This window comes from Monodelphis domestica, chromosome 1 (assembly GCF_027887165.1).
Source record: "Monodelphis domestica isolate mMonDom1 chromosome 1, mMonDom1.pri, whole genome shotgun sequence".
Lineage (NCBI taxonomy): Eukaryota > Metazoa > Chordata > Mammalia > Didelphimorphia > Didelphidae > Monodelphis > Monodelphis domestica.
In genome coordinates, this window is record NC_077227.1 from 392,396,194 (window position 1) to 392,420,633 (window position 24,440).

At 40.7% G+C, this 24,440-nt stretch overlaps 1 protein-coding gene across 5 annotated transcripts in view; it reads left to right on the forward strand.

The window, feature by feature from the left end:
* TBC1D9B (TBC1 domain family member 9B) overlaps positions 1 to 22,105 on the forward strand; it is a 66,072-nt gene extending 43,967 nt beyond the window's left edge. For 2 of the 5 annotated variants that reach the window (XM_007474179.3, XM_056811726.1), the window contains 8 exons: positions 7,617 to 7,685; positions 8,907 to 9,147; positions 9,671 to 9,736; positions 15,743 to 15,814; positions 16,233 to 16,283; positions 17,068 to 17,127; positions 17,575 to 17,681; positions 19,893 to 22,105. In XM_007474179.3, the coding sequence (XP_007474241.2) occupies positions 7,617 to 7,685; positions 8,907 to 9,147; positions 9,671 to 9,736; positions 15,743 to 15,814; positions 16,233 to 16,283; positions 17,068 to 17,127; positions 17,575 to 17,681; positions 19,893 to 20,588 (1,362 nt within the window). In that variant the 3' untranslated portion in view covers positions 20,589 to 22,105. The remainder of the gene's footprint in view (positions 1 to 7,616; positions 7,686 to 8,906; positions 9,148 to 9,670; positions 9,737 to 15,742; positions 15,815 to 16,232; positions 16,284 to 17,067; positions 17,128 to 17,574; positions 17,682 to 19,892) is intronic. The other 3 variants (XM_007474180.3, XM_007474181.3, XM_056811725.1) reach the window with 3 other exon arrangements.
* The last annotated feature ends 2,335 nt before the right edge of the window (positions 22,106 to 24,440 follow it).

The following is a 24,440-nucleotide window of genomic DNA, read 5'->3' on the forward strand; positions in this document are numbered from 1 at the left end:
TATATTAACTTGTATTACTGCAGGGAAAAAATATTAATATTAATTATGTGTACCTTCAGTACAAAAATGAGAAAAAATCAAATATTCTGATCAAAAAATAAAAGAAAAGAAATAAGAAAAAATAAGAAAAAAAATCAGTAATTCAATATATTCTTGAAAGAAAAAAAACCAGCATCCATTTGTCTATGGATTATTATCTCCAATTCTTATGATAAGATAGAGTCACAATTCATATGATAAGATAGAGTTAATCAGTCTCAGCAGAAGATGCTTTCTTCACATGTGAGCAGTGAATCCAAGAGTCTCTTTCTCCAATCTTTATAGATGTTGGAGTAGTTAATAATATTTGGAATGGTCCTTCCCATGAAGGTTCAGTTGCTCCAGTTCGCTTGAAATTCTTGATATAAACTTTATCTCCTGGGTTCAGGTCATGCAGAGAAAAGTCTAATGGTCCAGCTTGTACTGCAGCTCCGGATTCATGAAGTTCACGTAGTTTGTGCTGTAACTCCTGTATATAGGAAGCAATAGTAATATCTCCCCCTAATAGCGATGTATAAGCCGGGGAGAAAGGCTTAGCCTGTATAGGCGGATGTCCAAAAAGCATCTCAAATGGTGAAATATGTAAGTCTCCTCTAGGCCTGCTTCTAAGATAAAATAGGGCCAGAGGGAGAATTTCAGGCCATTTTAAATGGGTCTCAGTGCATAATTTGCCAATCATAGTCTTAAGTTCTTTATTCATCCTCTCCACTTGGCCTGAGCTCTGGGGGTGATATGGAACATGGAATTTTGGAGTTATCCCCAAGCAAGAATATATTTGATTTAAGACAGAATCGGTAAAATGACTCCCTCTATCGGAGTCAATACGTGCTGGTAGGCCAAAACGAGGGATAATTTCTTTTAAAAGTATCTTTGCAACAAAATCTGCTGTGGCTCGGGTTGTAGGAAATGCTTCCGGCCATCTGGTTAGTTGATCTACAATTACTAGACAAAATTTATAACGTCCAGCCTTTGGCATTGTTATGAAATCTATCTGTAGATGTTCAAAAGGTGTGTAAGCCAGAGGACGTCCCCCAAAGGCTTTTCCACGATATGCATGTTGGTTATATGCCTGGCAAATAGGACAGGCTGAACATACTTTAGAGGCTACAGTAGTTATACCAGGGGCTATCCATACTCTCTTGACAGAGTCCACGATGCCCTGGGTGCCAAAATGACCATTTTTATGAATAGATTGGCAAATTTGGTTATAGAAACTTCTAGGGAGCAGGGGTTTTCCTTCAGATGACACCCATACTCCATTAATTTGTTTTGCTTTAAATTTTTGTTTCCATTTTTCCACTTCCTTTTCATTATAGGAGAGTGATAAATTTAAATTATCAGTGGTTGTTAATGTTAAAATTAATCCAGGTCCTTCTATGGCTGCTAGTTTTGCAGCGGCATCTGCTCGGTCATTTCCTCTAGAGACAGGGTCAGAGCCACCTGTATGGGCAGAGCAATGAACTACAGCTAGGGCTTTAGGCAGTTTGAGAGCAGAAAGAACTTCATTAATAATTTCTGCATTAGCTATGGATTTTCCAGCTGAGGTTAAAAATCCTCTTTGGAGCCATAGCATCCCGACTGAGTGACAAATGCCGAAAGCATATCTAGAATCCGTATAAATTGTTGCCTTTTTATCCTTGGCAATTATACAAGCTTGTTTTAGAGCTATGAGTTCTGCTCCTTGAGCGCTAATGTTAGAAGGTAGTGAAGCTGACCATTCAGTGGCAAATTCTGAGACTACGGCAGCTCCAGTGTAACGTATGCCATCCCTCATAAAAGAGGAACCATCGGTAAATAAAATCAGATCTGCATTGTCTAAGGGAGTGTCCAAGAGATTATCTCGAGGCTTTTCTGCCATGGACACTAATGTTTCACAGTTATGTAGTGGTTCTCCTGAAGTGGGTAAATCTGGAAGCAAGGTGGCAGGGTTAAGAGTTGAACAGCGTTTCAAGGTAATATTTTCACTATTTAATAAGGTTATTTCATACCTTGTAATTCTCTGATCCGAGAATGCCTGTGTTCTATGTTTTACCAATAATGCTTCAATCTCATGTGGGCACATTATTGTTAATGGACATCCCAATACTAAATCAACGGTTTTTGTTACTAGTAAGGCTGTAGCAGCTACTCCTCTAAGGCATGGTGGTGCTCCTGCTGCTACTGGGTCTAGTTGGGCAGAATAATAAGCAATTGGGCGCTGAGAAGGTCCCAAAGTCTGAGTTAACACACCAGAGGCTACTCCTCTTCGCTCATGCACATATAAAGTAAATGGCTTGTTGTAATCTGGGATGCCTAGAGCAGGGGCAGACATGATAGCCTTTTTCAGATCTGTTAGAGCTGACAAGTGTTCAGGCTCTAATTTGAGGGGTTCAGGAACCGAATCCTTTGTTAATGCTATAAGGGGTTTAGTGATTTCCCCATAGCATGGAATCCATTGTCTACAAAACCCTGTTGCTCCTAAAATTGCTCTCAGCTGTTTCTTAGTGGTAGGAGCACTCAATTTTTGAATGTTCTCAATTCGTTTTGGAGAAATATAACGAGCACCCGCAGTCAAGATGAATCCCAAATATTCTACTTTTTGGAGACACCATTGAACTTTATCCTTAGAGATTTTATGTCCTCTTTTGTGCAATTCCAAAAGAAGGTGTTTGCTATCTTCTTGACATGTTTCTGCATCTGTTGAAGCCAAGAGTAGATCATCTACATATTTGATTAATTTGCTATTTTTAAATGTTATATTGTCTGTGTCTTGGCTCAAAATTTGCTCAAATAAGCTCGGACTTTCGACATAACCCTGTGGCAGCCGACACCAGGTATATTGTGAGCCCTTCCAGGTGAAAGCAAAAATATGCCTGGAGTTTTCATGTATTGGTATGGAAAAGAAAGCTGAACACAAGTCTACTACTGTAAAGTATGTAGCTGTGCTAGGAATAGATGAAATAATAGTATGTATGTTAGAAACTACGGAGTGTCTCTTTATAACATGATTATTCACTGCCCTTAGATCCTGTACAAATCTATAGATGTGTTTGCCATCGGGTCCTTTTTTTGGTTTTTTAATTGGCAGGATGGGCGTGTTGTATTCAGATTTGCAAGGGATTATTATTCCCTGTTCTATTAATGAGTTAATAACTGGTGTAATACCCTCAATTGCCTCCTTTGAGAGGGGATACTGAGGGATAGAAGGAGGTGGGCTAGATTTAGTTTTTATCTGCACAGGAACAGCAGATTTAAGTAAGCCTACATCAGAAGAAGATGTGGCCCAAAGAGACTCCGGTATATCTTTAGGTATTTCAAAAATGGAAGGTTCTTTTGCCTCCTGGTTTTCCGAGAGAAGTACAGGGAGTAAATTTAAAGATTCCTCTGGTACTTCTAATGATAATGAGCCATCTGGGGAGCAGGTTATTGTGGCTCTGAGTTTGCATAGAAGGTCCCTCCCCAGCAAATTTAAAGGGGAGTCAGGCATCAAAAGGAAGGAGTGTTGTACCTCTAGGGGTCCTACAGACACCATTCTAGGAGGAAGTCTTTTAACTCTTTGGGTTATTCCTGATACTCCCATTACATTCTCTGAGCCAATAGAATAACATTGTAAATCAGGTGTTCTCTTTAATACAGACCAGGAAGCTCCGGTGTCTAATAGACAATCATAATAGGTGTTACCCACTTTTAAGGTAACATGGGGTTCATTAGTATGGGGAGGGCAGTGGATAGGGACAACGGGTAGTAGGACATCAGGGTCTGGGAAATCAAAGGTTGTATCCTCTGATTCCTGTGCCCCAGCCCCCCCCGGGCACCATCATTGTGTTTGGGATATTCCTTGGGCACCCCCCTGAAGGGCACCTCTCTGAGGGTCATTAGTACCTCGAGTAATTTTTGGACGAGCGCCATTTCTCATATATTGTTGAGTATTATCATTAAAATTTTCTTCAATTTGAGCATTGTCATTAAATTCCCAATTCCTATTTCTATAATTCTGGTTTCTAAAGCTCTTATTTCTATATTCATTATAGTTATTTCCATAGTCATTATTATAATTTCTAGAATTTTGGTTTCTATAACCATTATCATAATTTCTATAGTTATTATTTCTAAAACCATTATTAAAGTGTGTATTCCTTCCAAACATCTTAAAAAAGGTTCTACATTCCATCATTTTGTGGCCCTTCTTCTCACAGAAGTGGCAAGTAATGGATTGATAATTGGATTTCTGGAGAGGGGCAATTGTCGTTGGTTCATTATCATGCCCACTTTCTAATTTAGTTATCCTATCTATTACACATCTCATTTTTTTCTTCATTTCCTCCATGTCATCATTATTCTCTTTCTCCTTTTCTTCGTTTCCCTTAAAAACATATATAGCTGTTTTTCGCAATTCTTCAAGGTCCATATCTGACCATCTTGGGCATTGTGTTTTAAAATAATTTTTAATTACTCTGCAAGAATTATTTACAAAGATTCTTCTAACTTGTCTTAAACTATTCTCTTTATTTAAGTCCCAATCTAAGTATCTGTCCCCAAACTCGATAATTCTGTCCATAAATCTGGAGGGTGTTTCGTTTTCCTTTTGCTTAATTTTTTCCAGTTCCATCCACTTATCTGTACTGTCCGCACATTCCTTCATGGCCGTGAGGATGGCCTCTCTACAACGGTATAGTTGTAGATAGTCCTCAGGATTATTATAGTCCCATTCGGGATCCTGAGATGGCCAATGTGCTGCATTACGCCCCCGGGTTTTGTTGACATGAGCAATTATTTTATTTTTTTCACGTTCACTTAAAAAAGCCTGTAGTAAGCTCTCAACGTCCTTGTAAGACGGATTATATTGAAAAAATATGTCTCCCATCTTTTTTGTTACTAGAAAAGGATCTTGTTCATATGTGGGGATATTTCGTGTAAATTCATTTATTTCTTGGGGAGTAAACGGTATCCTATGTCTTAAAGTCACCACATCCCCATTTCGTCCTATTTCAGGTACTTCTCTTAGAGGAAACAGGCCTCTAGTTGAATTTTGCACCTGTGGGTCAGTTTGACAAGGACAGGTTTCTCTAGGAGGACAAGATCTCCCTTGCATTGGAATTTGGTTTTCTGTAGGAGAAGGAACATGAGAAGCTGGGATTGCAGGGGAAGGGTTTTGGGGATTAAATTCAGACAAGATTTGCACTGCACGAGAGAAGCAGTCTGTTAACTGGGCTATAGGGAAGGTGTTTTCCATCTCTATTTCAGGGAAGGAAATTTCCTCATTCAAAGGTTCAGAAACAGGTCTGTTTCTGGTAGAGTGGGTGTTTGCCCATTGATCCTGTAAGAAACATTTTAGATCTTCTAATTGGGCTTGCATTTTATCCTCAATTTTTCCTATTTTATCTTCCATATCTCCCATTTTATCCTCAATATTTCCTATTTTATTCTCAATATTTCCTATTTTATCCTCAAGTTTTTCTATTTTATTCTCAATATTTCCTATTTTATCCTCAAGTTTTTCTATTGTATCCTCAATTTTTTCTATTGTATCCTCAATTTTTTCTATTTTATCCTCAATATTTTCTATTTTATCCTCAATATTTTCTATTTTATCCTCATTTTTTTCTATTTTATCCTCAATATTTTCTATTTTATCCTCATTTTGTTTTATTTTATCCTCATTTTGTTTTATTTTATCCTCATTTTGTTTTATTTTATCCTCAATATTTTTTATTTTTTCATCTCTAAATATAGTATTGAGGAGTACAAAAATGACAGTACCTATTAATATAAAAAATTGGAGGTATCCTTCATTCCTCAATGCCCCTACTTCTTCAGCTGCCATATAATTGTCAAAGAATGTAGTACTCATTTTTATATGTATATTTTGTAATTTCACAAAACACGTGGGGAGCAGGGCAAAGCAACAAACTTTCCACAGGGTTTTTTTTTTTTTAATCCAGGAAGTTGTTCCTTAAGGGAAAGGATATTTAGAAACAGTTCTTCCAGCCAGGACTTTAGAGTCCTGTTGCTGAGATTTAAAAACAGCTGTTTTCTGTCTATCAGAGTCACACAGCTGGGAAGTATCTGAGGTCCGATTTGAACCCAGGACCTTCTGCCTCTAGGGCTGGCTCTCAATCCGCTGAGCTACCCAGCTGTCCCTTAAGATTAAAGGGAAGAAAAAGAAAAAACTGCTGATTCCAATTTAACTTAAGGAGAAAAGAGAAAAAGTTTTTTATACTCACGTGTTCTAGCAGCTGTGTCTTTAAGCCAAGTTTTTTTTTTTTTTTTAAAAAGGACTAAGTGGTGAAACAGTATAGTAAAAAGGCAAGGAAAAAGTTTTATTGAGAGGATTCTTTAGACTCCCGTGTGGTCAGCCACAATGTTACAAGGGAATCACTTTAAAAGACTGATATATATTAATTTAAGGTCACCAAGGAATCAGCTATGTAATTCCTAAATGAAAAACTCAAGTCAGCCGTCAGCCTTTTTTGGAGTTTAATTACAATAGGAGCAAGAAAGGAATTAGAGATATATATAGAGAGAGAAAGGGGAGAGAAGGGAATAGGGCTTAAATACCCCTTCTGTTTAGGCTGGGCCAAAAGGCCCAAGCCCTTAGATAGCTGGGGCAAAGAAAAGAGATCAGTCCCTATTACTCACGTGTCCAAAATGGAGAAACAGTCTCAGAGGCCCCCACCTTCAGCTTCCTTCAGAGCAAGCTTCCTCAGAGCCCAGGAACCACACCGCTCCAAACTCAACCTCCCTCTCTTGAGTCTCCAGACCCTCCTATCTTTAAGGACACCATCCAAGTTGCCTCCCCTCAGTCCTCACATCTACCAATCACTCTTCATCAATTTCCCTGTCAATGGAGGCTCTCGCTTAGCCCAGGACCGCCCAGAGGTTTCTGGCTTTTTGCACATGTCTGTTGAAGGTCATATTTTCAAATGATTAAATCTATACTCCTTTGCTACAGCCCTTTCTAAATCCTGTTAACTTGAGTATGGTAGAGATTGGAATAATTAAATTTTGATCTAGGCTGCAGCCCTTACTCAATCCTATTAGGACTGAATAGGGTGGAGTATCTCCATTGTATCAATTCTAAAATCAATCAAGACTCAAAGAAATTCCTGTTCTATGCTTAAGCATAGGTCAAAGTCCTTTCCATTGTTCAGCAAAGGGTTTCTGTCCTAAAGTAATCTTAAGAAGGGAAGAGAAGGAACCTCCCATGCCAATGGAGTTCCCATTCCAATAGACTATCAGTAAGAAATTTTCCAAGTATGAAATATCCCAATGGTGAAATTTCCAACATTTATAAGTCTAAGGAATTTTGAGGTTTACAAGCCCACAACAAAACTGATATGAATTGACAACCTGAATTATCTTTAGGGGTTAGTCTTCCACACTTGGCTCTCCTTAGCTCAAGGACTCCAAGTGAATGAATTAATAGACCATTACAGTATGCTATTTTTTAAAAAAGGATATAACTATTTTTGTGTAAAAAAGTAGAGATAAGTTTGTTTTGTGTTTAATAAAAGATTTTCATTTGACCATTGTAGAACCGTATGATTCAGCCTACTTTAGATTCAGTAAATCCTTTTTTTCTTCTTCTTTACCTCAAGGTTCGAGCTATATCTAGTGACATTGGCTTTTCCATGGAAGAGTTAGAAGAGCTTTATATGGTATTTAAGGTAGGATTCTGGCATGGATGTTGCATAGTTCCCTTTTGTTGAATCTGAAGGCAAATTTTCCTGATTTCTTCAAATCTATTTTCTCAAAGTAGAGCAGCAATGAGGCCTCCTTCTATAAGGAGAGAGTCTCTTAAAGGATTCCTGCTGATCATCAAGTGCTCTGGGCCAACTGTCTATTTTATCCACATCTTTCTACTTAAAGTTCATCTCATATTATACATGAACCTAAGCACGATGAACTTTAGTGATTCCTAAGCTCTGTTGTTCTCCTATCTCCCTATTTACAATGCTTCCTCTTTTTTTTAATTGGATTTTATTTTTTTCAATTATACATAGAAGCAATTTTTGACAATTGTTTTTTGACATTTTGTTATTCAGATTCTCTACCTCCCCTCCTCCCTGAGGCAGTAAATAGTCTGATATAGGTTATAACAGGACTTTCATGCAATACATATTTCCTTATTCTCCATGTTAAGACACACAGCACACATACAATAAAAAACTCATGGAGGAAATAAAGTGAAGGGTAATGTGCTTTGATCTGCAATCAGACTCCAACAGTTCCTTCTGTAGCTGTGGATAGCCTTTTTTAATCATGAGTCTCTTGGGGTTATCTTGGAACCTGGTTCTGCTAATAATAGTTCAGGTCCATTGCTTCCTCTTAACTATCTGCCTACAGCTAGACAAAAATAACTATAAGATGAAAACATGGGGGTAAAGAAGGATAATAAATTTCTCAGCTTAAATATTTGGTTTTACCCCTAGAACAGGAGCCATAGAGTCCAAGAACTTGAGGTCTGGGGGTTTTCTTATATTTTGATAACTGTATTTCAATATGTTTGGTTTTCTTTGTAATTCTATGTATTTTATTTTATGTATTTAAAAACTTTCTGAGAATGAGTCCATAGGTTTCCCCAGACTTCCACAGAGGTCCATGATACAAAAAAGGTTAAGAATCTTTACCCTTAGGGGAGACAGCTAGATGGTACAATGGATAGAGCACCAAGTTTGGAGTCAGAAGGAACTGGGTTTGAATGGGGACTCAGACCTTTCCCAGCTGTGTGAACCTAGGCAAGTCACTTAACCTCATTTGCCTAGTCCTTGTCCTTCTGTCTTAGAGTGTTTGCAAAGACAGAAGGTAAGGTTAAAAAAAAATAATAATCTGTGCTCTAGAAGCAAAATAAAGATTTAAATTCAATAAACCACTCCTTTCATTTGCAGGCCAAATACCTGATGAGCTGTTACTGGGGAAATAACCGCATGTCAGCCATTCGCAGGGACCAGAGTCTCCCCTATCTGGAACAATACAGAATTGATGGGAACCAGTTCCGGGATCTCTTTGTCAGCTTGACCCCCTGGGCCTGTGGCTCTCATACCCCAGTGCTGGCAGGGCGGATGTTCAGACTTCTGGATGAAAACAAAGACTCTCTCATCAACTTCAAGGAGTTTGTGACAGGGATGAGTAAGTGTCTTTAGGGCTTGTTGGCTACTGTCCCTATCTGTTAATACTGCATAATAGATCATAGAGCTGGTAAGAGCCTTTATCTTGTCCAGCTTTCTCATTATTTGGCTGAAAATGAAGTCCAGAAAAAAGGGAAATGGCAAATTAGTAACTTGGCTAGGAATAGGAAATGAGTTATTCACTGATCCTCCATGATCCTCTGCTGTTCTTCATTCAGGCTTAGTGTGAAAGTGTGGTACCAATGCTAAGGAGGCTACTACCCTGTACTTAAATAGTTACTTATCTCTCAAGAAGCCCAAAGGTTTAGGTATAGAAACCAATTAAATATCACAAGAACTGGTAGAGGACAGACAGTATTGTCCCATGTCAATTCCTGAGTAATTCATGGGATAGAGAGACAAAATCATGCCACTAGACATCTTTCTTTAAAGTGATAGCTGCCCTCTATTATGCTTTTCTAAGTTCTGCCTAATCACATCTCTCTGAATGAATCTAGATAATGTTCTCTTCCTTTCCTAAATAGGTGGGATGTATCATGGGGACCTGACAGAGAAGCTTAAAGTTCTTTACAAGCTGCATCTTCCTCCAGGTAGGAGAATCCTCTATGCTCACTTCTACCCCAGAGAGAGGTCTCAGTGATGAGAACTCATGCTGAGTGTTTTCTCAGAGCCTTGTAGCTAACTGCCCAAGGCCCAACTAAATGTTTCCTTCCAGAGCCTGAAATGTAAGGTCTAGAGCATTCCTTGGTTTAAAAAGGGGGCCTTCAGATCTGTTTCACATTGGTGCAAGAAGAGGAAGCACAAGCAGCTTTCTTCCTAGACAAGAATTCATCCAGCTTGAATTAGCAGCCTCATAGGATCCTAGCCAGGGAAGAAAGCCACCATGGTCCAAAGGACCCAAGGCATCCTTCTATCATTGAAGTGCTAAAATGTGATGACAAGGATGGCACACCAGCTTTGAGGGAGAAAGCGACTGAAGCACTTTAGCTGTCTTGTAGACAATGCAAGCTTCTGTGAGATTTTACACTATCTTCTGTGTTAGCATTGGGCTACTCTGAATGTCATATATGCCCAAAAATCCATGCTGGAGAATAAGTCACTACCCCCAGGTACTTATTCCTCAGCCCAGATAAGTTTACACAAAAGCTTCCACAAACCTTTTCAGCTGGCTTAAACTAGTTCCAAGGTCTTAAGTGAGTGGGTATACATAGCTCCCATAGTTTATTTAGATATAAATTTTAAGAGGGAACTACCTAGCTGTTTGTCTGCATTTAGAATACTGATGACACCAGTCTTCAAACCCTTGCTGTCTGCTGTGATTTTAACAACCTTGTTATAAAATAACATGTTGTAAGGCAACTTAGAGCCTGGATTTCTAGTAAAACTTAGATCCCAGTTCCAGTTCTGTCATTTATTAACTGTGTGAACCTTGGCAAGTCACTCCCCCAAGTTGAGCCTCAGATTCCTGAACTGTAAAATTGAGATGAAAATACTTGCATTGCCCACTTTCTAGAATTGTGGATAACTTCAGTTTATCAATTCAATTTAGCAAACATTTATCATGAAGCTAGGAAACTGAATACATGAGGAATAATAAGTTGACAAAGGTAGCCTAGAACTAGAAGGTAAAGGACTTTAAATATGAAGCCAAAGAGCTTTTTTTTTTTCCCTAGAACCACTAAAGAGCTGCTGGAGGTTCTTGAGGAGTGGAGTGACATAGTCAGCCCTGAACTTTGCATGAGAAGACTGACAAAAGGGGAGGGCCTGGAGGCAGGGAGGCTCATTAGAAGGCTATGGAAGCAGAGCAGGCTTGATATAATGAGAATCTGAATGAAGGCGCTATGAAAGGAGAGTATGGGAGACAGATATAAGAGATTTTTCAGAGGAAGAATCAGTAATCCTTGGCAGCTGATTGGCTCTGTGGGGAGGAGAGTCAAAGAGAACCGAAAGGTTGAGATCCTGGGATGAGTGGAGAAGAATGATGAGGTGGTATCCACCTCTTTCCAAGCTTCTTTGTTTGTCTGGTAGAACTGAGTCAAAATAGTATTCTTGGCTTGACTCTCTATCAAGGTCCTGTAATTTAGTGTGTCTGATAGGCTCTGGTCAGAGACACATATAGGATTTCCATTTCTGAACATAAGGGAGAGCATAGTTTGTGCCTATCTGGGGGATATTGTACCTGTAGTATTAATCAAGGTGAAGAGATGGACAGGCATCCTCCATCACTGAGGACAGATTCTGAACAAGTTGAGTACTGATAAAATAGCCTCCATTTTTCTAACCTACATTGATAATGCACTTTCCCCATAATCATCCCACAAAGCAGACATACGAGATTCATTATCCCCATTTTGCAGATGAAAAAGCAGGCTTACAGCAGTCTCAACATTGCTAGGATCACAGTAAATATTCAAATATTCCAGCCAGAACTTGAACCCAAGTTTCCTAATTATATCTCTTGATCTACACTACACCAGGTTGCCACCCAAATTTTTATTAGTGTAAAGATTAAAATTTTGGGAAACTGAGGCAAGTAGAAATTAGTTTCTCTCTGCAAGGAGTATTATATTTTATGAGGTTTATTGAAGATTAACATATAAAAACACAAGTAAGAAAAGCACATGTCTAGGCCCAGAGAGCCTATTCACGACCACTCACATCTTGCCTGCTAGGTGGAGAGCCACATGTGCTCCGAAGCGGAAGTAAAAAAAGGGCAGAGCCTATTCACAACCAGGTTAAAATACTCCATCTTGCTCTTGGCCCAGGTGAGGTTTCAGTGAGATTAGAGGGCATTCTGAGGAAGTGGAGCAAGGACTTCTGGGGATTGAAGTCCTGGATTCAAGTCCATTTTTACATTAGCAAGAAATCTTCCTGATGTTCTTTTTGTGTTTCAATTGACAGATCATAGATATAGGTTTACTGAGCTCAATTCCCTGAAATGTAAGATAAATAAAGGTACTTGCTCAATTGTCAATGGGAATTTGTGCTTCTGGGATTCTGTTTGCAAAAGCTGCAATGTGGATAATAGTATTTCAAGTTCTGCTTTTATTATACCCAAAGCTGAACCTGAGGGATCTAGTCTAATTCAGATCTCTTTTTAAAAGAATTAAGTTATGTATGACAGCTAGATAGTGCAATGGCTAGAGTACATAACTATGTAAATATTATTATTATTATTATCATCATCATAGCTTTAACCAGTTTATTGTGATATAATCAAGATGATGGTATCTGTGATATTCTGCCTTTCTGCCAGACTGTAAAAGTTAAAATTAAATCTCAATAATAAAAATGTTATATTTTAGGAGATTTATTAAGGATCATTAGAAATCAAGGAATAAAGAGGATACAAAATAAAAGACCACATTCCTGGGACTGATTAGCTCATTTAAAATCCCAGTGCTTAGCTTTCCACTGCCACCATGCTGGCTGCAAGCCCAAGAAAAAGGCCCAAGAGGACCACCTACTCACTAATATCCTCTGTCTACAGGAAGTATGTAACGACAGGAAGTCAGTGGGCTCCTGGGAAATGTAGTTCTTTTTTAGAGTAACAGATTTTCGATTATACAAGTTCATATAGAATCAAAAAACAGTGGGGCAGTTTCTCTGTTTTCCAAAACAGAGGACAGGCAAAGCTACATTTTTGGCTTGTCTATAATATTGTGTAGTTAGAAGAAAAGCTACACCCAGAAGATATTAGAATTCAATTAAGCAAATATTTATTAAGCATTTCCCAGCAGAGGGCAAGTGAGAAAAGGAACAGTGTTTTGTAAACTTTGAAATGCTGTATAAATTATGGTAGAAAATATAAAGATGGTCCCTAACACTCAAATATAATGTTGCCTTGGAAAGACATTCATTCCATGTTAACCTCCTCATCCCTGTAAGTCTCACCATTCCACTTGGATATGGGATCAGACCCATGAGGAAGGTGAAAATAAGTTTTAGAAGAGAAATGATTGCCTTCAATCTTGTTGGCTTCAATGAATGAGATAACCAATAAAGAGATGATTGCTACACAGCACAGTAACACTGGTATTTTTAGTTAAAACTGTAGGTAAAATTCCTCCTAGACTTAGATGATGGCTACTGTAATATAATTATGATCATAAATGCCTTTGACCTTGAATTTTCCCAGTTACCCCTAGAGATGTTCCTGACCTTCATGCCTTCTAAAGGAAGTCATGGTAGAATCATTGCCAGTCTTGGCTTTCAAGGTTCCCAGAATGATACTAGCTGTGACTACTTTAGAGAATAAAATGTTCAGACAAGTGTCCCCTCTGAGGGATCATTGTATACCTTAGATAAGAAGTAAGCTACCTTGACCATCTCAGGCAGCTGGATTAGAATGGGAAGGAATAAATTTTCATTCTTTGGACAAGTGGTCTTCTCTGCTGCTGACAGAAGGCAAAGGAATAAATCCTGAAAAAAAATCTTTTTGGTAGATTCATTGAGTATCCCATCTAGCAGGGTCCCTACAGGTTACATCTCACAGGGGAAAAAAGCAGGAAAGGACTTGTCTATGCTCACATGTCAAGTCAGGGGCAGCGCCCAGCTCAAGCACAAAAGGCTAACTTGTTCCTCAAAGAAATTCAAGAGCAGAGAGTGGAACATTAGCTAGGAAGTCACTCTTTATCACATTGGGCAGAGGAGAGTGGTTTCCCCTTTTTTGTTTTTTGGTTTTCCTCTTTTGGTTTCCCTGTCCCTGTGCTACTTTCCCTCAACTACTTAGTGTTCTTGAGTCGGTTTGTTGTTTACCTACACCTGTGGGCTCACTGCTGGAGGGCCTCCCTGGTTAGGACACACCCACTATGCATGCAGATCAGCTGCTGTCCTTCAGATTCTAGTCTAAGACCCCAAAAGGGTAAGGACTTGCCAGGCTAAAACACTCAAAATATTTATGATAAACTTAATAGCAGCCAATAAAACTGCCAATTAAATTAGTGAACAATGCAAAAGGGGAAATCTTAAATCTTCAAGAACGCAAACCCAAAAGAATTCACCAAAAAATTGTTCTCTGTCATCTTCCCTGCCAAGAGTCTCCCTGCCCCTATCTCTGGCCCTCTTTTCCTATCTGCTTCCAGCAAGTTGGGCCAAATACCCCCTTTAAAATGACATAATACCTCCCACACTTTAAAATATATGGATATATACACAGAGATGTATGTATGTGTGTCCATGTCCTTTAGCTTTACAGTGTGCTTTGGATTGTCTGCCTTAGGTATTACTGTCCTCATTTTACAGATGAGGAACCTCAGACCAGAGGAGGAGAAAAGAATTGCCCAAGGTCACATGGCTAATAAGTAGCATAGTGGGGACTAGGACCCAGGACTTGTGACTGCCTATGATTTCCCAGACTGCCACATAGCCCTCCACAGCACCCCACACTGCCTCTGGTAAAAGGCTGATGTAGAGAGAGCACTGAGTTCCCATCTAGGAAGTATGAGGGGGAAAACTTGAGGGAAATGGAAAAGGGAGAAAACTCTTATCTACTGCTCTCCCTTGCATACTTGGGACACATTTTCAGGCTGATCCACTTTATTTTATTTCTTTTTTTACCAATTACATGTAATAACAAATTTCCACACAACTTTTCCTAGATTATGTGATCCAAAATTATCTTCCTCCTTCCCTTTTCCCTCCTTGTGCTGGCAGGCGATTCAATCTGGATTATATATGTATTCTCATGCAAAACATGTTTCCATATTGTTCATTTTTGTAAGTGAGTAACGTGATAAAGCCAAAACCCCAAGACTGGCCCACTTTATCCTTCTGCCAAAGGGAATTTGCTCAGGGATGGATGAGCAAAGGGCCTAGAACCTTAAACCCTGGAAATGTGTTTCCTCAGATCTAGCTCTTAGTGAATATAGTGATCAGGTCATTTCCAAAGGTCATAAACTCAGACTCTTTGCCTTTGTTTTCCTGTCCTTCCATATTTTGGAATAGGAGATTTGATGCTAGCCAAACATATTGAAACCAGAGAAGAGAAATCTGTTTGCTTTGGAGATCAGTGACTGTGGCTTCCCTCATCAGGACTAATAAGCAGCAGAGAGCCAGTAGTGAAAGAATTTCTGGAACTGCTGCGAATGTGAGCCATGAGTAGTACTACAAGATGCCCAGCTATTCATCTGAGGAAGAGGCCTAAAGAGGAATTAGCCATGGACTCACACTGATCTCCTCTCTGGGTGGGGAGGGTGCCTAAGGATGAGAGCTTTACACAGAGTCTTAGGATGATGCATGGCAGGGTCCAAGCACCCAGAAGGGACAAGGTTCATAGTATATCCGTATGTTGGGAACAAGTTGGTTAGGATCCCTGCATGGTGAGAACACTATCACAGGACATTTGTTCCTTGAGGTATCTTAAGGCTAATCACAGTAACCTTCTCCTTGTCATGAGAAAGATATGGAAGAAGCTCAATCTTCCCTCTCTTCTCCTGTCCTTCTCTCCTCTCTTTGTAAGTTACTAGAAGAGCATGCCAAGGTGTGTTTTCTCAGTTTAGTTTCTTAACTGATGAGGTTGAAAATGCCCATGGGAACAGGAGGACTTCATTCTTCCCTCTCTCCCCATCCCCTTTTGTCTTACTCTTTCTGTCCAGCCCTGAGCACAGAGGAAGCTGAGTCAGCTCTGGAGGCAGCACACTACTTCCCAGAAGACCTCTCTACAGAAGGTAAGAAAAGCAGAACAAAACTGACCTCAGGGGAATTAGTCAGGGTCTGAGTGGCATGTGAGATTTTTCTGGGACCCCCTCCTCAGTAATTCAGGACCTTCTGTCCCTCAGAGGGAGGCAGAGCTTCCCATGCTGCTGTATTGCCTGTCTCCCTGGAAAAGAAGGAACTTTTCTGTGAAAGCAGGAGTCTTCCCACCAGGAGGCATTGTTTTCCAGGGCACATACCCACATGGGATTGTGGGGCTCCAGAAAGATGTTCTTGAGGCAAAACCTGCCTCTCTTGCTTTAGCAATTTGCACAAAAAGTTCATTGCCATTTCTACTCCTGTTTTCTTAACTTTGGGTTCTTCAGTGTTTCTGTGTATTCCCTGAATTTTTCTTCTTCCTTCCATCCCCTCTCCTCCCTCCGGGCGCTTCAGTATCTCCTTTTGTCTCAGATCTGGATCTCTTCCTGCACTGTGAGACTCCAGGTCAGTCCCTGGCAGAGTGCTGCCTTCCTGTGCTAAGCACACGAATCCCTAAAGAAGCCTTATCAATATCAGTCTTTTTAGAAGGTTTATCATATCAGAGCTTTTCATGGCCCATCTACCTTTCATGTAATGTTCTTGGTCCTTGAGCCTTTCTGATACATGGTGAGAAAGGGAATGTGGCTTACAGAGACAAAGCAGGATTCAGAAGTGAGGAACGGTGAACTCTGATATACACTTTATGTATACAGGCAATAACAGATCCCCTTCAGTATCCTACTTTTCCCATCTGCAGAATAGACTTAATGATATTGTCTCATAGGGAAATGTGGTAAAGTGTCATCCAGTGGCCTCTTTGGTCCTTCATATTTGAAAAGCAAGTAAGGCATGATTTTCATTTGTATGAAGACCAACTATAGTAACATATTTTGTTTCACCTTTTGCAAAAATAATATTTTCCCTGAGCTTATGGAAGTTCTTTCTAAGGCTGGATGTAGACAAAAGAGGAAAGATGATGGGAGGGAGGGCTGGAGGTACAGCAGAGATTACAAAGTTGGGGAGGGGGATACATTTGAGGAGATAGTTGCTAAGAGGAAATATGGAGTTAATAAAATGGGTCCCACTCTGCAATGAAAATACTGAACTGAGCTTTGAAATCGTTTTCAAAAATAAAATTATGTGAAAACAAATTATCCAGAAATAATTTTCTGAAATAAATTTTAGAATTTTCTTTCTTTGTCTTATGATGGAAACATTGTTTGTTTGTTTTTTCTTTTTGGTTGCTTAGAAGCAGCATCTCCTGAAGAAAAAGAAGGAAGTAGAAATGGAGACTTCAAAGAGAAAAGAGGTAACATACAGCATGGACAGGCAACTTATTAATACCAGTATGATATGTTCATTTCACTTTTATACCCACACATTCATGTACCCTCTTTCTTCCCCTATACTCTCTTCCAGGTAATAACAGTGAAGAAAGATAAAATTGAAAGGCATGTGGTATATAACCTAGATTAAATTGCTTAAAGAAAACAGATTTTTAAAATTGTCATTATGTGTAATTGGAATATTTATTTGTTTGTTTTAGATTATTTATTTATTTAAGGCATATGGAAAGCACTACAGACCTTTCAAGTTCAGAAATGTAGCTCACTCTTTGGTAAATGGACATTGCTTGGCATTAGCAATTTTAGCTTCCAGCTCATGTTTTATTTTTAAGATTCCTTCAGTTCACTGGGGAAGCAATTTCTGTATCCTATAGAAGCTCTGATTTGTCTGTTTTTTCCTTTCTTTGCAGAAGAGAAGGGGGCCAACTCCCCAGACTATAGGTACTACCTTCAAATGTGGGCCAGTGAGAAAGAATCCAAGAAAGAAACGATTAAGGATCTTCCCAAAATGAGCCAGGTAAGAAAGTCAAAAAGGAAGTAGAGAATACAAGGTATGTGCCTAAGAAATGCTTTTTGATAAAGAAGGCTGGTGGTTGTCTATTATGGCAATTCTGAGATTGCCCCGATCCTCGTAGGCTCAGTTCCTTGCTCTGAAATGAGAGACTTGGACTAGATGGTCTGACTGGCCTAAATGGCCCCATCTGGTCCTCACATTCTGAGGTCAAAAGCTTCTAAAGTTCTGGGAGAAATGACAATGAGGAGATGAAATATCCTGGTATTTGATAACTCACTATGGCCAGATCTATCTGTATGTTTTTCTTCCCATACCTATTCCAAGCTGAGATTTTCTCCCCTCCTCGCTGCTAGCTAAATGTTTTAGATGCAACTCCAGCTTTATATAGCATCCTCCTTTCTAATCCTAATTACTTCAACATATACTTTTCACCTGCCCCTTAGTAATACATTTGGATGGTAGTTTTAAATGGAGACTACTCTGTGTGCTCACTCTTTTCCCCCTCCCCCTTGCTCCAGGACAAAAATTGTATTGGCACTAAGAGTGCACCTTTTTGGGCAGCAGAAGGTAGGCTGTCCCTTTCTTCTATTTACAGCCTGTAGAGTTCTTCTAGTGCCAATTAAATAATGGCTCTGCCTGCCTGGGGTCTTCCCAAGGGATTATTGCATTCCTGTGACTTTATCATGGCACTTAGATCCTGGTATGGATTACTCTTGGCTAGCAGGTATTGGAAAAGGAGGGAATGAAAGTAAAAGGTTTCCCTGAGGGCATGGGAATGTTTTTGTTCCCCTGCCTTTTAAGATAGTCCTAAGCTGCCATTCTACCTCTTTTCTAGCCCAGCCATTACAGGATGGTTTATCTTGGCATAGAACAGGCTAGAAAGGCTCAAATTTTCTGCCAGGAAGGCATCATTTTCACCACTTGGGCCAGACCAACAAGAATCCCATGTTACCTAATGTGGTCCTATTATGACATTTTATTGCTCAGATCAATCCTAAAACACAAAAACAGCCACAAACATTAGCCCCCCACACTAGAGAAAGGTTTTAAGGTTTCCTCCTTAGGTAACAGAGATGCAGAATCTGAAGTGCCAGTATTTGCTCAAGTGTGCTAATGATACCACAGCAGGCGTCTCCTCTCTCCTCCCCTTGCTCTGATGGCTCTGCTGAGCTCCCAGGAGTGGTGTTGACAGCCAAGACCAGCTAAGTGAGTTTTTCCAGCAATGTGGCTGCTTTGGTTGCCCACTTTGATAGATTGAGAACGCACATGCTTCAGTATCTGTATCTTTAAAGAGCATTATGCTTTTGTTTTAATGTTTAATGATCTTTCATTCTTACATTACTGTCTCTTCCCAGTGACTCCATAATCCTCACCCCCAAGCCCTGTCATGGATAGTTCCCCTCAGTGGAACAAAAATGTAGAACAAAAGAAGCCCACACTTTGACCAGATCTGATGGTGACAACATAAACCTCATTCCACACCTATAATTCCCTCAGATCTCTGATGAGTGGTTTCTTTATCACCCTCACCATCAGTCCTCTGAAATCACAACTAGTCGTCGTACTGATCAGAAATCTGATGTCCTTCAGTATTGTTTACATTATTGTGGTCATCCTTTCAATGAGAGATAGATAGTGTGGCCCAGGATATGGAAAACTAGCCTCAGAAGCAGGAAGACCTGAGTTCAAGTAGTCCCACCTCTGATACATAGAGGCTTTGTAACCCTGGGCAAGTCATTTAACCTCTCAGTGGTCTCAACTCTAGCAGCCCACAGTCTGCATTGGTACAAAGAATTGAACCAATTTTCACTGAAAGTTCCCTCTGCCAATTAAATAAGAGGTCCATATTCTTCCCCTTGGCCTCCCCCTCCAAAAAAAGACACATGTATATAGTCTATCTAACCTCAACCTTTAGAACCAACATTTAAATTAGACTGTACAAATGGATGTGTAAAAAAGAGTGTCAGATGTCTGAAGTGATGATGGTGGAGTAGTTAATTAAGACTGAAAAATAAATGTATTCTCAAAGCAATAAAACAAATAAACTCAACATTTACTGAATCCCTTGTCCTTACTTATCTTGGCAGGGCTCTGTAATTCAAATACTAATGGAAGCTCCTACTTGTATTATGCTTTAAGAGATAGCATTGAGCTTTTGCTGCTCTTTCATTATCTGATCCATGGTCTCTCCTTTTATCTTTCTCCATATAAAAGGAGCAGTTTATTGAATTGTGCAAGACCCTTTATAATATGTTCAGTGAGGACCCAGTGGAACAGGAGCTGTATCATGCCATTGCCACTGTGGCCAGCCTGCTTCTCCGAATTGGAGAGGTTGGCAAGAAATTCTCCAGCCGGCCCCCCAAAAAACCAGAGGGCAATTCAGCCAGTAATGAACAGGACTTGACAAGTGAGGAAGAGTCCCTCCCATCTGAACCCAGGCACACCTCAGCTGGGGAGCAGCATTCCCCTATGGACCCAGAGCACAAAGCTGGGGGAGACATGCAATCTGGAAAGACACTGCGGGAGAGCCAGCTTGTGAGTGAGGAGGGGCGAGGAGAAGGACGAGGGTCTCCCTCCCAGCCCTTGTCTGATGACGAGACCAAAGACGACATGTCCATGTCTTCCTATTCCATGGTGAGCACCAGCTCCCTGCAGTGTGAAGACATTGCTGATGACACTGTGCTGGTAGGCTGTGAGGCGGGCAGTCCTGCCTCTAGGTATGGCAGCACCGTTGATACTGATTGGTCCATATCCTTTGAGCAGATCTTGGCTTCCATACTTACAGAGACTGCACTGGTGAACTTCTTTGAAAAAAAGGCAGATATTGGCCTGAAGATCAAGGAACAGAAGAAGATGGAAAGGCAGTTCAGCTCCTCCAGTGACTATGAACTCTCCTCCATTTCAGGCTGACCCTCATGCGAATGAATGAACAGTAAAGGTTTAGAAGGTAACTGGGTAAGAATTGGACCATTGTGGTACACGGTGGGAGGATTTTTTTTTTTACAAATAAGCCTAGAATTCTCCACAACATCATTGACAGGCATAATTACAAAGGCAGGGCTTTTTCCGGATGGCTAATGAATATAGACACCTTGCTTCTCTGGCCAAAATCGTTTGGGGCATGGAAGAGCAAAACTGTTGTAATCTTACTGCTCTCAGAAACTCCTGGTGCCACACAGTAAGTTATGCATGTCTGCCTCTGCTTGTCTAATTTTCAGGAGTTATTATTAAAGCAGTGTTTGTTTGGGGGGCAGCTGCCCTCTACACCACACCCGGCCTTCACAGGTGCCTGGGTGATTTTGCACAGAAGATGTAGCTTAGCAGGAATCCCGTCCCCTCCTATGGCCACCTTCCTGTAAGCTTCCACACAGTGTAAATGCCACAGGGCACTCCCAGGACCACTGCTGCACCCAGCCAGCCTGCTCTAGTTCTTGTGACCCTCCACTCCACATCATCCTTTCAGTCTTCAGTTCCCTGGCCTCAGTGACCTGTGGCTGCAGCTCCAGCTGTGCTGTCCCTTAGCCTTTTGCCAGGAAATAGTTTTTGTTTTAACCCTTCATGTGTGAGTCAGGTGCTAAAATCATCTGTCCCTTTGGGTGATACTGTAGGGAGGGCAGTGCTCACTGAGGTCCAAGCCTGGAGGGAAGATGGAGAGGAATTTCTCAAAGCAGGCCTCTGAACTGGGGAGAGGGCCAGATGTAATTACTGCTGCTTTCCTTATTAGCCATTTCCTGTTCTTCACTATTAACATTTAAAAGCGCACCAGATGTTTCTAGGCATATCTTATTTTAGTCATTTAAGTTTGCTTAAAAGTGAATCACTGTTTAGTGCCTACCTTATAAAATGCCCTGAAAGGAAAGTGCTGTCCCTCCCAGCATGTGGCCTGGAAGCTTCAGCAGCTTCCTGACATCCAAAGAGGTGGTTTCTCAGGAGCCATTGGGAACAGAGCCTAGGGCAGAAGGAACCTCTTTCTCAGAGACCCCTCTATGGCAGAGGGAGGTGCAGGGGATAGCTGACGTGGGTTTAGAAGGGGCCATGTGGTTCCCCTTCACATAGGCTCCTGCTAAGCTCTTCAGACACTAGCTAAGACTTGGTGCTCTCCCTCACTTGGAAGAAAGGGACAGACGAGGCAACATCTGTTCTCCTTCCTACGGAGCCAGGCAAGGACAGGGAGAAGGAGGGAGGGAAGAGGTTGTGCTCTGGTTGAGCCCACTACAGAAAGTACCCATTGGAGGATGTTTTGGAAGGCAAGAAAAAAGTCTTCGGTGTGAGGCCCTCCATGGCCTTTCCCCTGAGAGGGATGCCTCCCCCAGGTGTCCTTGGCTTCTTACTTCTGCCTTCTCAGCTATGGCCAGAAACCCTCCTGCTTTTTACTAAATGTTGTAACTTATTGTAATTGATTTTAAAATAAAAATACTCTACATGAATTCACTGTCTTCAGCCTGATGTATCATGTCATTAGTGAAAGAATCCAAAACAACAGGTTAAGACATTAGATTCATAAGTCCATAAACTTGTCTCCAAATAATCTTTCTGACAGGCCCCAATCTTGTGTCCTGTCTTTCTCCTGCATCCTGTTTCCTCCTCTCCATTCTTCATCCTCTTCCCCATAATTCTTCACACCCTCCTTTTCTGTGTGTCCGCAAGCCAGAGGATCCCTGGCCTTAATTAAAATGCTGTGTAGCCCACTCCTCCTTTGTCCAGAGAAATAGGAACTTCATGTGAAGCCTGGATCTTGCCACCACCAAGAATGCTGCCATCAGTTGAAGCCTCCTTCTCTGTAACCCCTTCTCAGCGGTCAGCTGACAAGGTTCCAGCTAGAAGAGGGCATCAGAAAAGGTTCCCTCACACCAACCATGTAACCAGAACCTAGACACCAATATGGCCACAAGCCTCTACAGACTTCCTCTGCCTTTTGACCAACAGAGTCTTACCTCCTGCTCCACTAATCCCCTAAATCAAAGCTGTCAGTGCCTAGTCAAAAAAAAGTACTATCTCTTGCTACCTCCCCTCTCACTCATCCATCTCCCAGGCAACCTTACATTTTACCATTCCCTTCTGCCCTTCCTTTCTGCTGTGGTTTCTGGAACTTCTGCTTTCCCGGTAAGAAAATCTCCAAGAACTCTACCAACTTTCTGGTAGAAACTTTCTAGAGAAGGTACTTTGTTCCTTGCCCTCTAAATTCTTATACCCACCTATCATATAGAACTAAGAAAAGTCTGAATGTTCCTTGCTTTTCCGTCCCTCAAGTCTGTGTAGGAGAGGATTTACAAGCCAAGCCAAGCATGCAAAACAAAGTAAAAGACCTCAGCTGTCAATCAAAAAAGAGCATTCCAAATAGAATGTTCCCAGGAAAGACAGTTGGCGGCAAGCCAGGCTGAAGAGGAAAGAAGCTGGGAACAGGTCCCCTGTTAGCTTCTGTCCTAGACTGAAGGACCCAGGGGGAGGAGGGGGAAGGGGAGGTTTCTGGAGCTAGGCTGAGAGGAAATTATCTTTTGTTGGTGGCTGAGACTTGAGTTTGAAGGAAGAAGAAAGAAGATTAAACAGTTATTCTCCCATCTCCCTGACAGACTTTTGTGTCACAGTTGTGACAGGACTGACATTAAAAATCCTCCTAACCCTCATTATAGATTAGGGATAACTGCTAGCCCTCTCACCTCATCTTCCATCCTGTCCTATCTTCCCCAATAAACTTCCTTACTTGAGAAAGAGAACAAGAGTATCTTCTAAACCTCACAGTTCACCTTTGAGTTACATAGAAAGGTGGCTGACTAACAGGGGGGAGGGGAAGGGAGGCAGGAGGATGTGGCTGGAAAACTGAGAGGTGATGGGTGAAGGGTAGAAAATATTTTGATCTATTAGCCATCAGTAGTGATCAGTAGGCAACCCCAGAGTATCCCCTCTAGTAATATCTCTCTATCTCTCAGAAGTATCTCTATCTCCATTACAACTAGACATCCACAGGTTTCCCCTAGGGTCTCTCTAGTCAAGCCAGAGTATCTCAGTTATTACAGACTAGAAATATCTCACCTGTATCATTTCTAATACAAGTCCAAGGTACAAATCTTTCCCATGATATCACTTGGAACCTCTACTTTGTGGTTCACCACTATCACTAGATGCAGATTTTTGTTCCTGTATTCTCCTGATCTTCGTCTTTTTTCCCTTAGTTCAGTACCAGATTCAGTTGTCTTCACTCCAACCACTGTGTCCAGCCTTGGTGACTGACTCATTCATTCATGTTGGCATCCTAAAACACCAGCCTATTGGCTCATCAACTTCTTCATCTCCTATAACCTCAAGCTCTACTCTCAGCTACTTTAGACTGCCCACTAAGTCTATCCACCAAGACTGTTCCAATTGTAAGCTTTTGAACTCTGAAGTGTCCTTTTAAAAATTTTTTTTTATTACATGTAGAAACAATTATTCTCTGACACTTTAGGATTCCAGATTATTTCCTTCCCTTTTTTCTCTTTCCTAAGGCAGTAAATGGTCTGTTATAGGTTATACCAGAGCTTGATGAAATACATATTTCTATATTTCCCAGCCAGAAGAAGATACATTACACATACAATAAAAAATTGATCAAAGAAATGAAATAAAGTAAAGATGACATGCTTTGATCTGCAACTAGATTCCAACAGTTCCTTCTTTGGCTGTGGATAGCATTCTGCATCATGAACCCCCTGGGGCTATCCTGGGACTTGGTTTTGTTGATAATGGTTTAGTCCTTCACAGTTGACCATATTTCAAGCTTTGTTA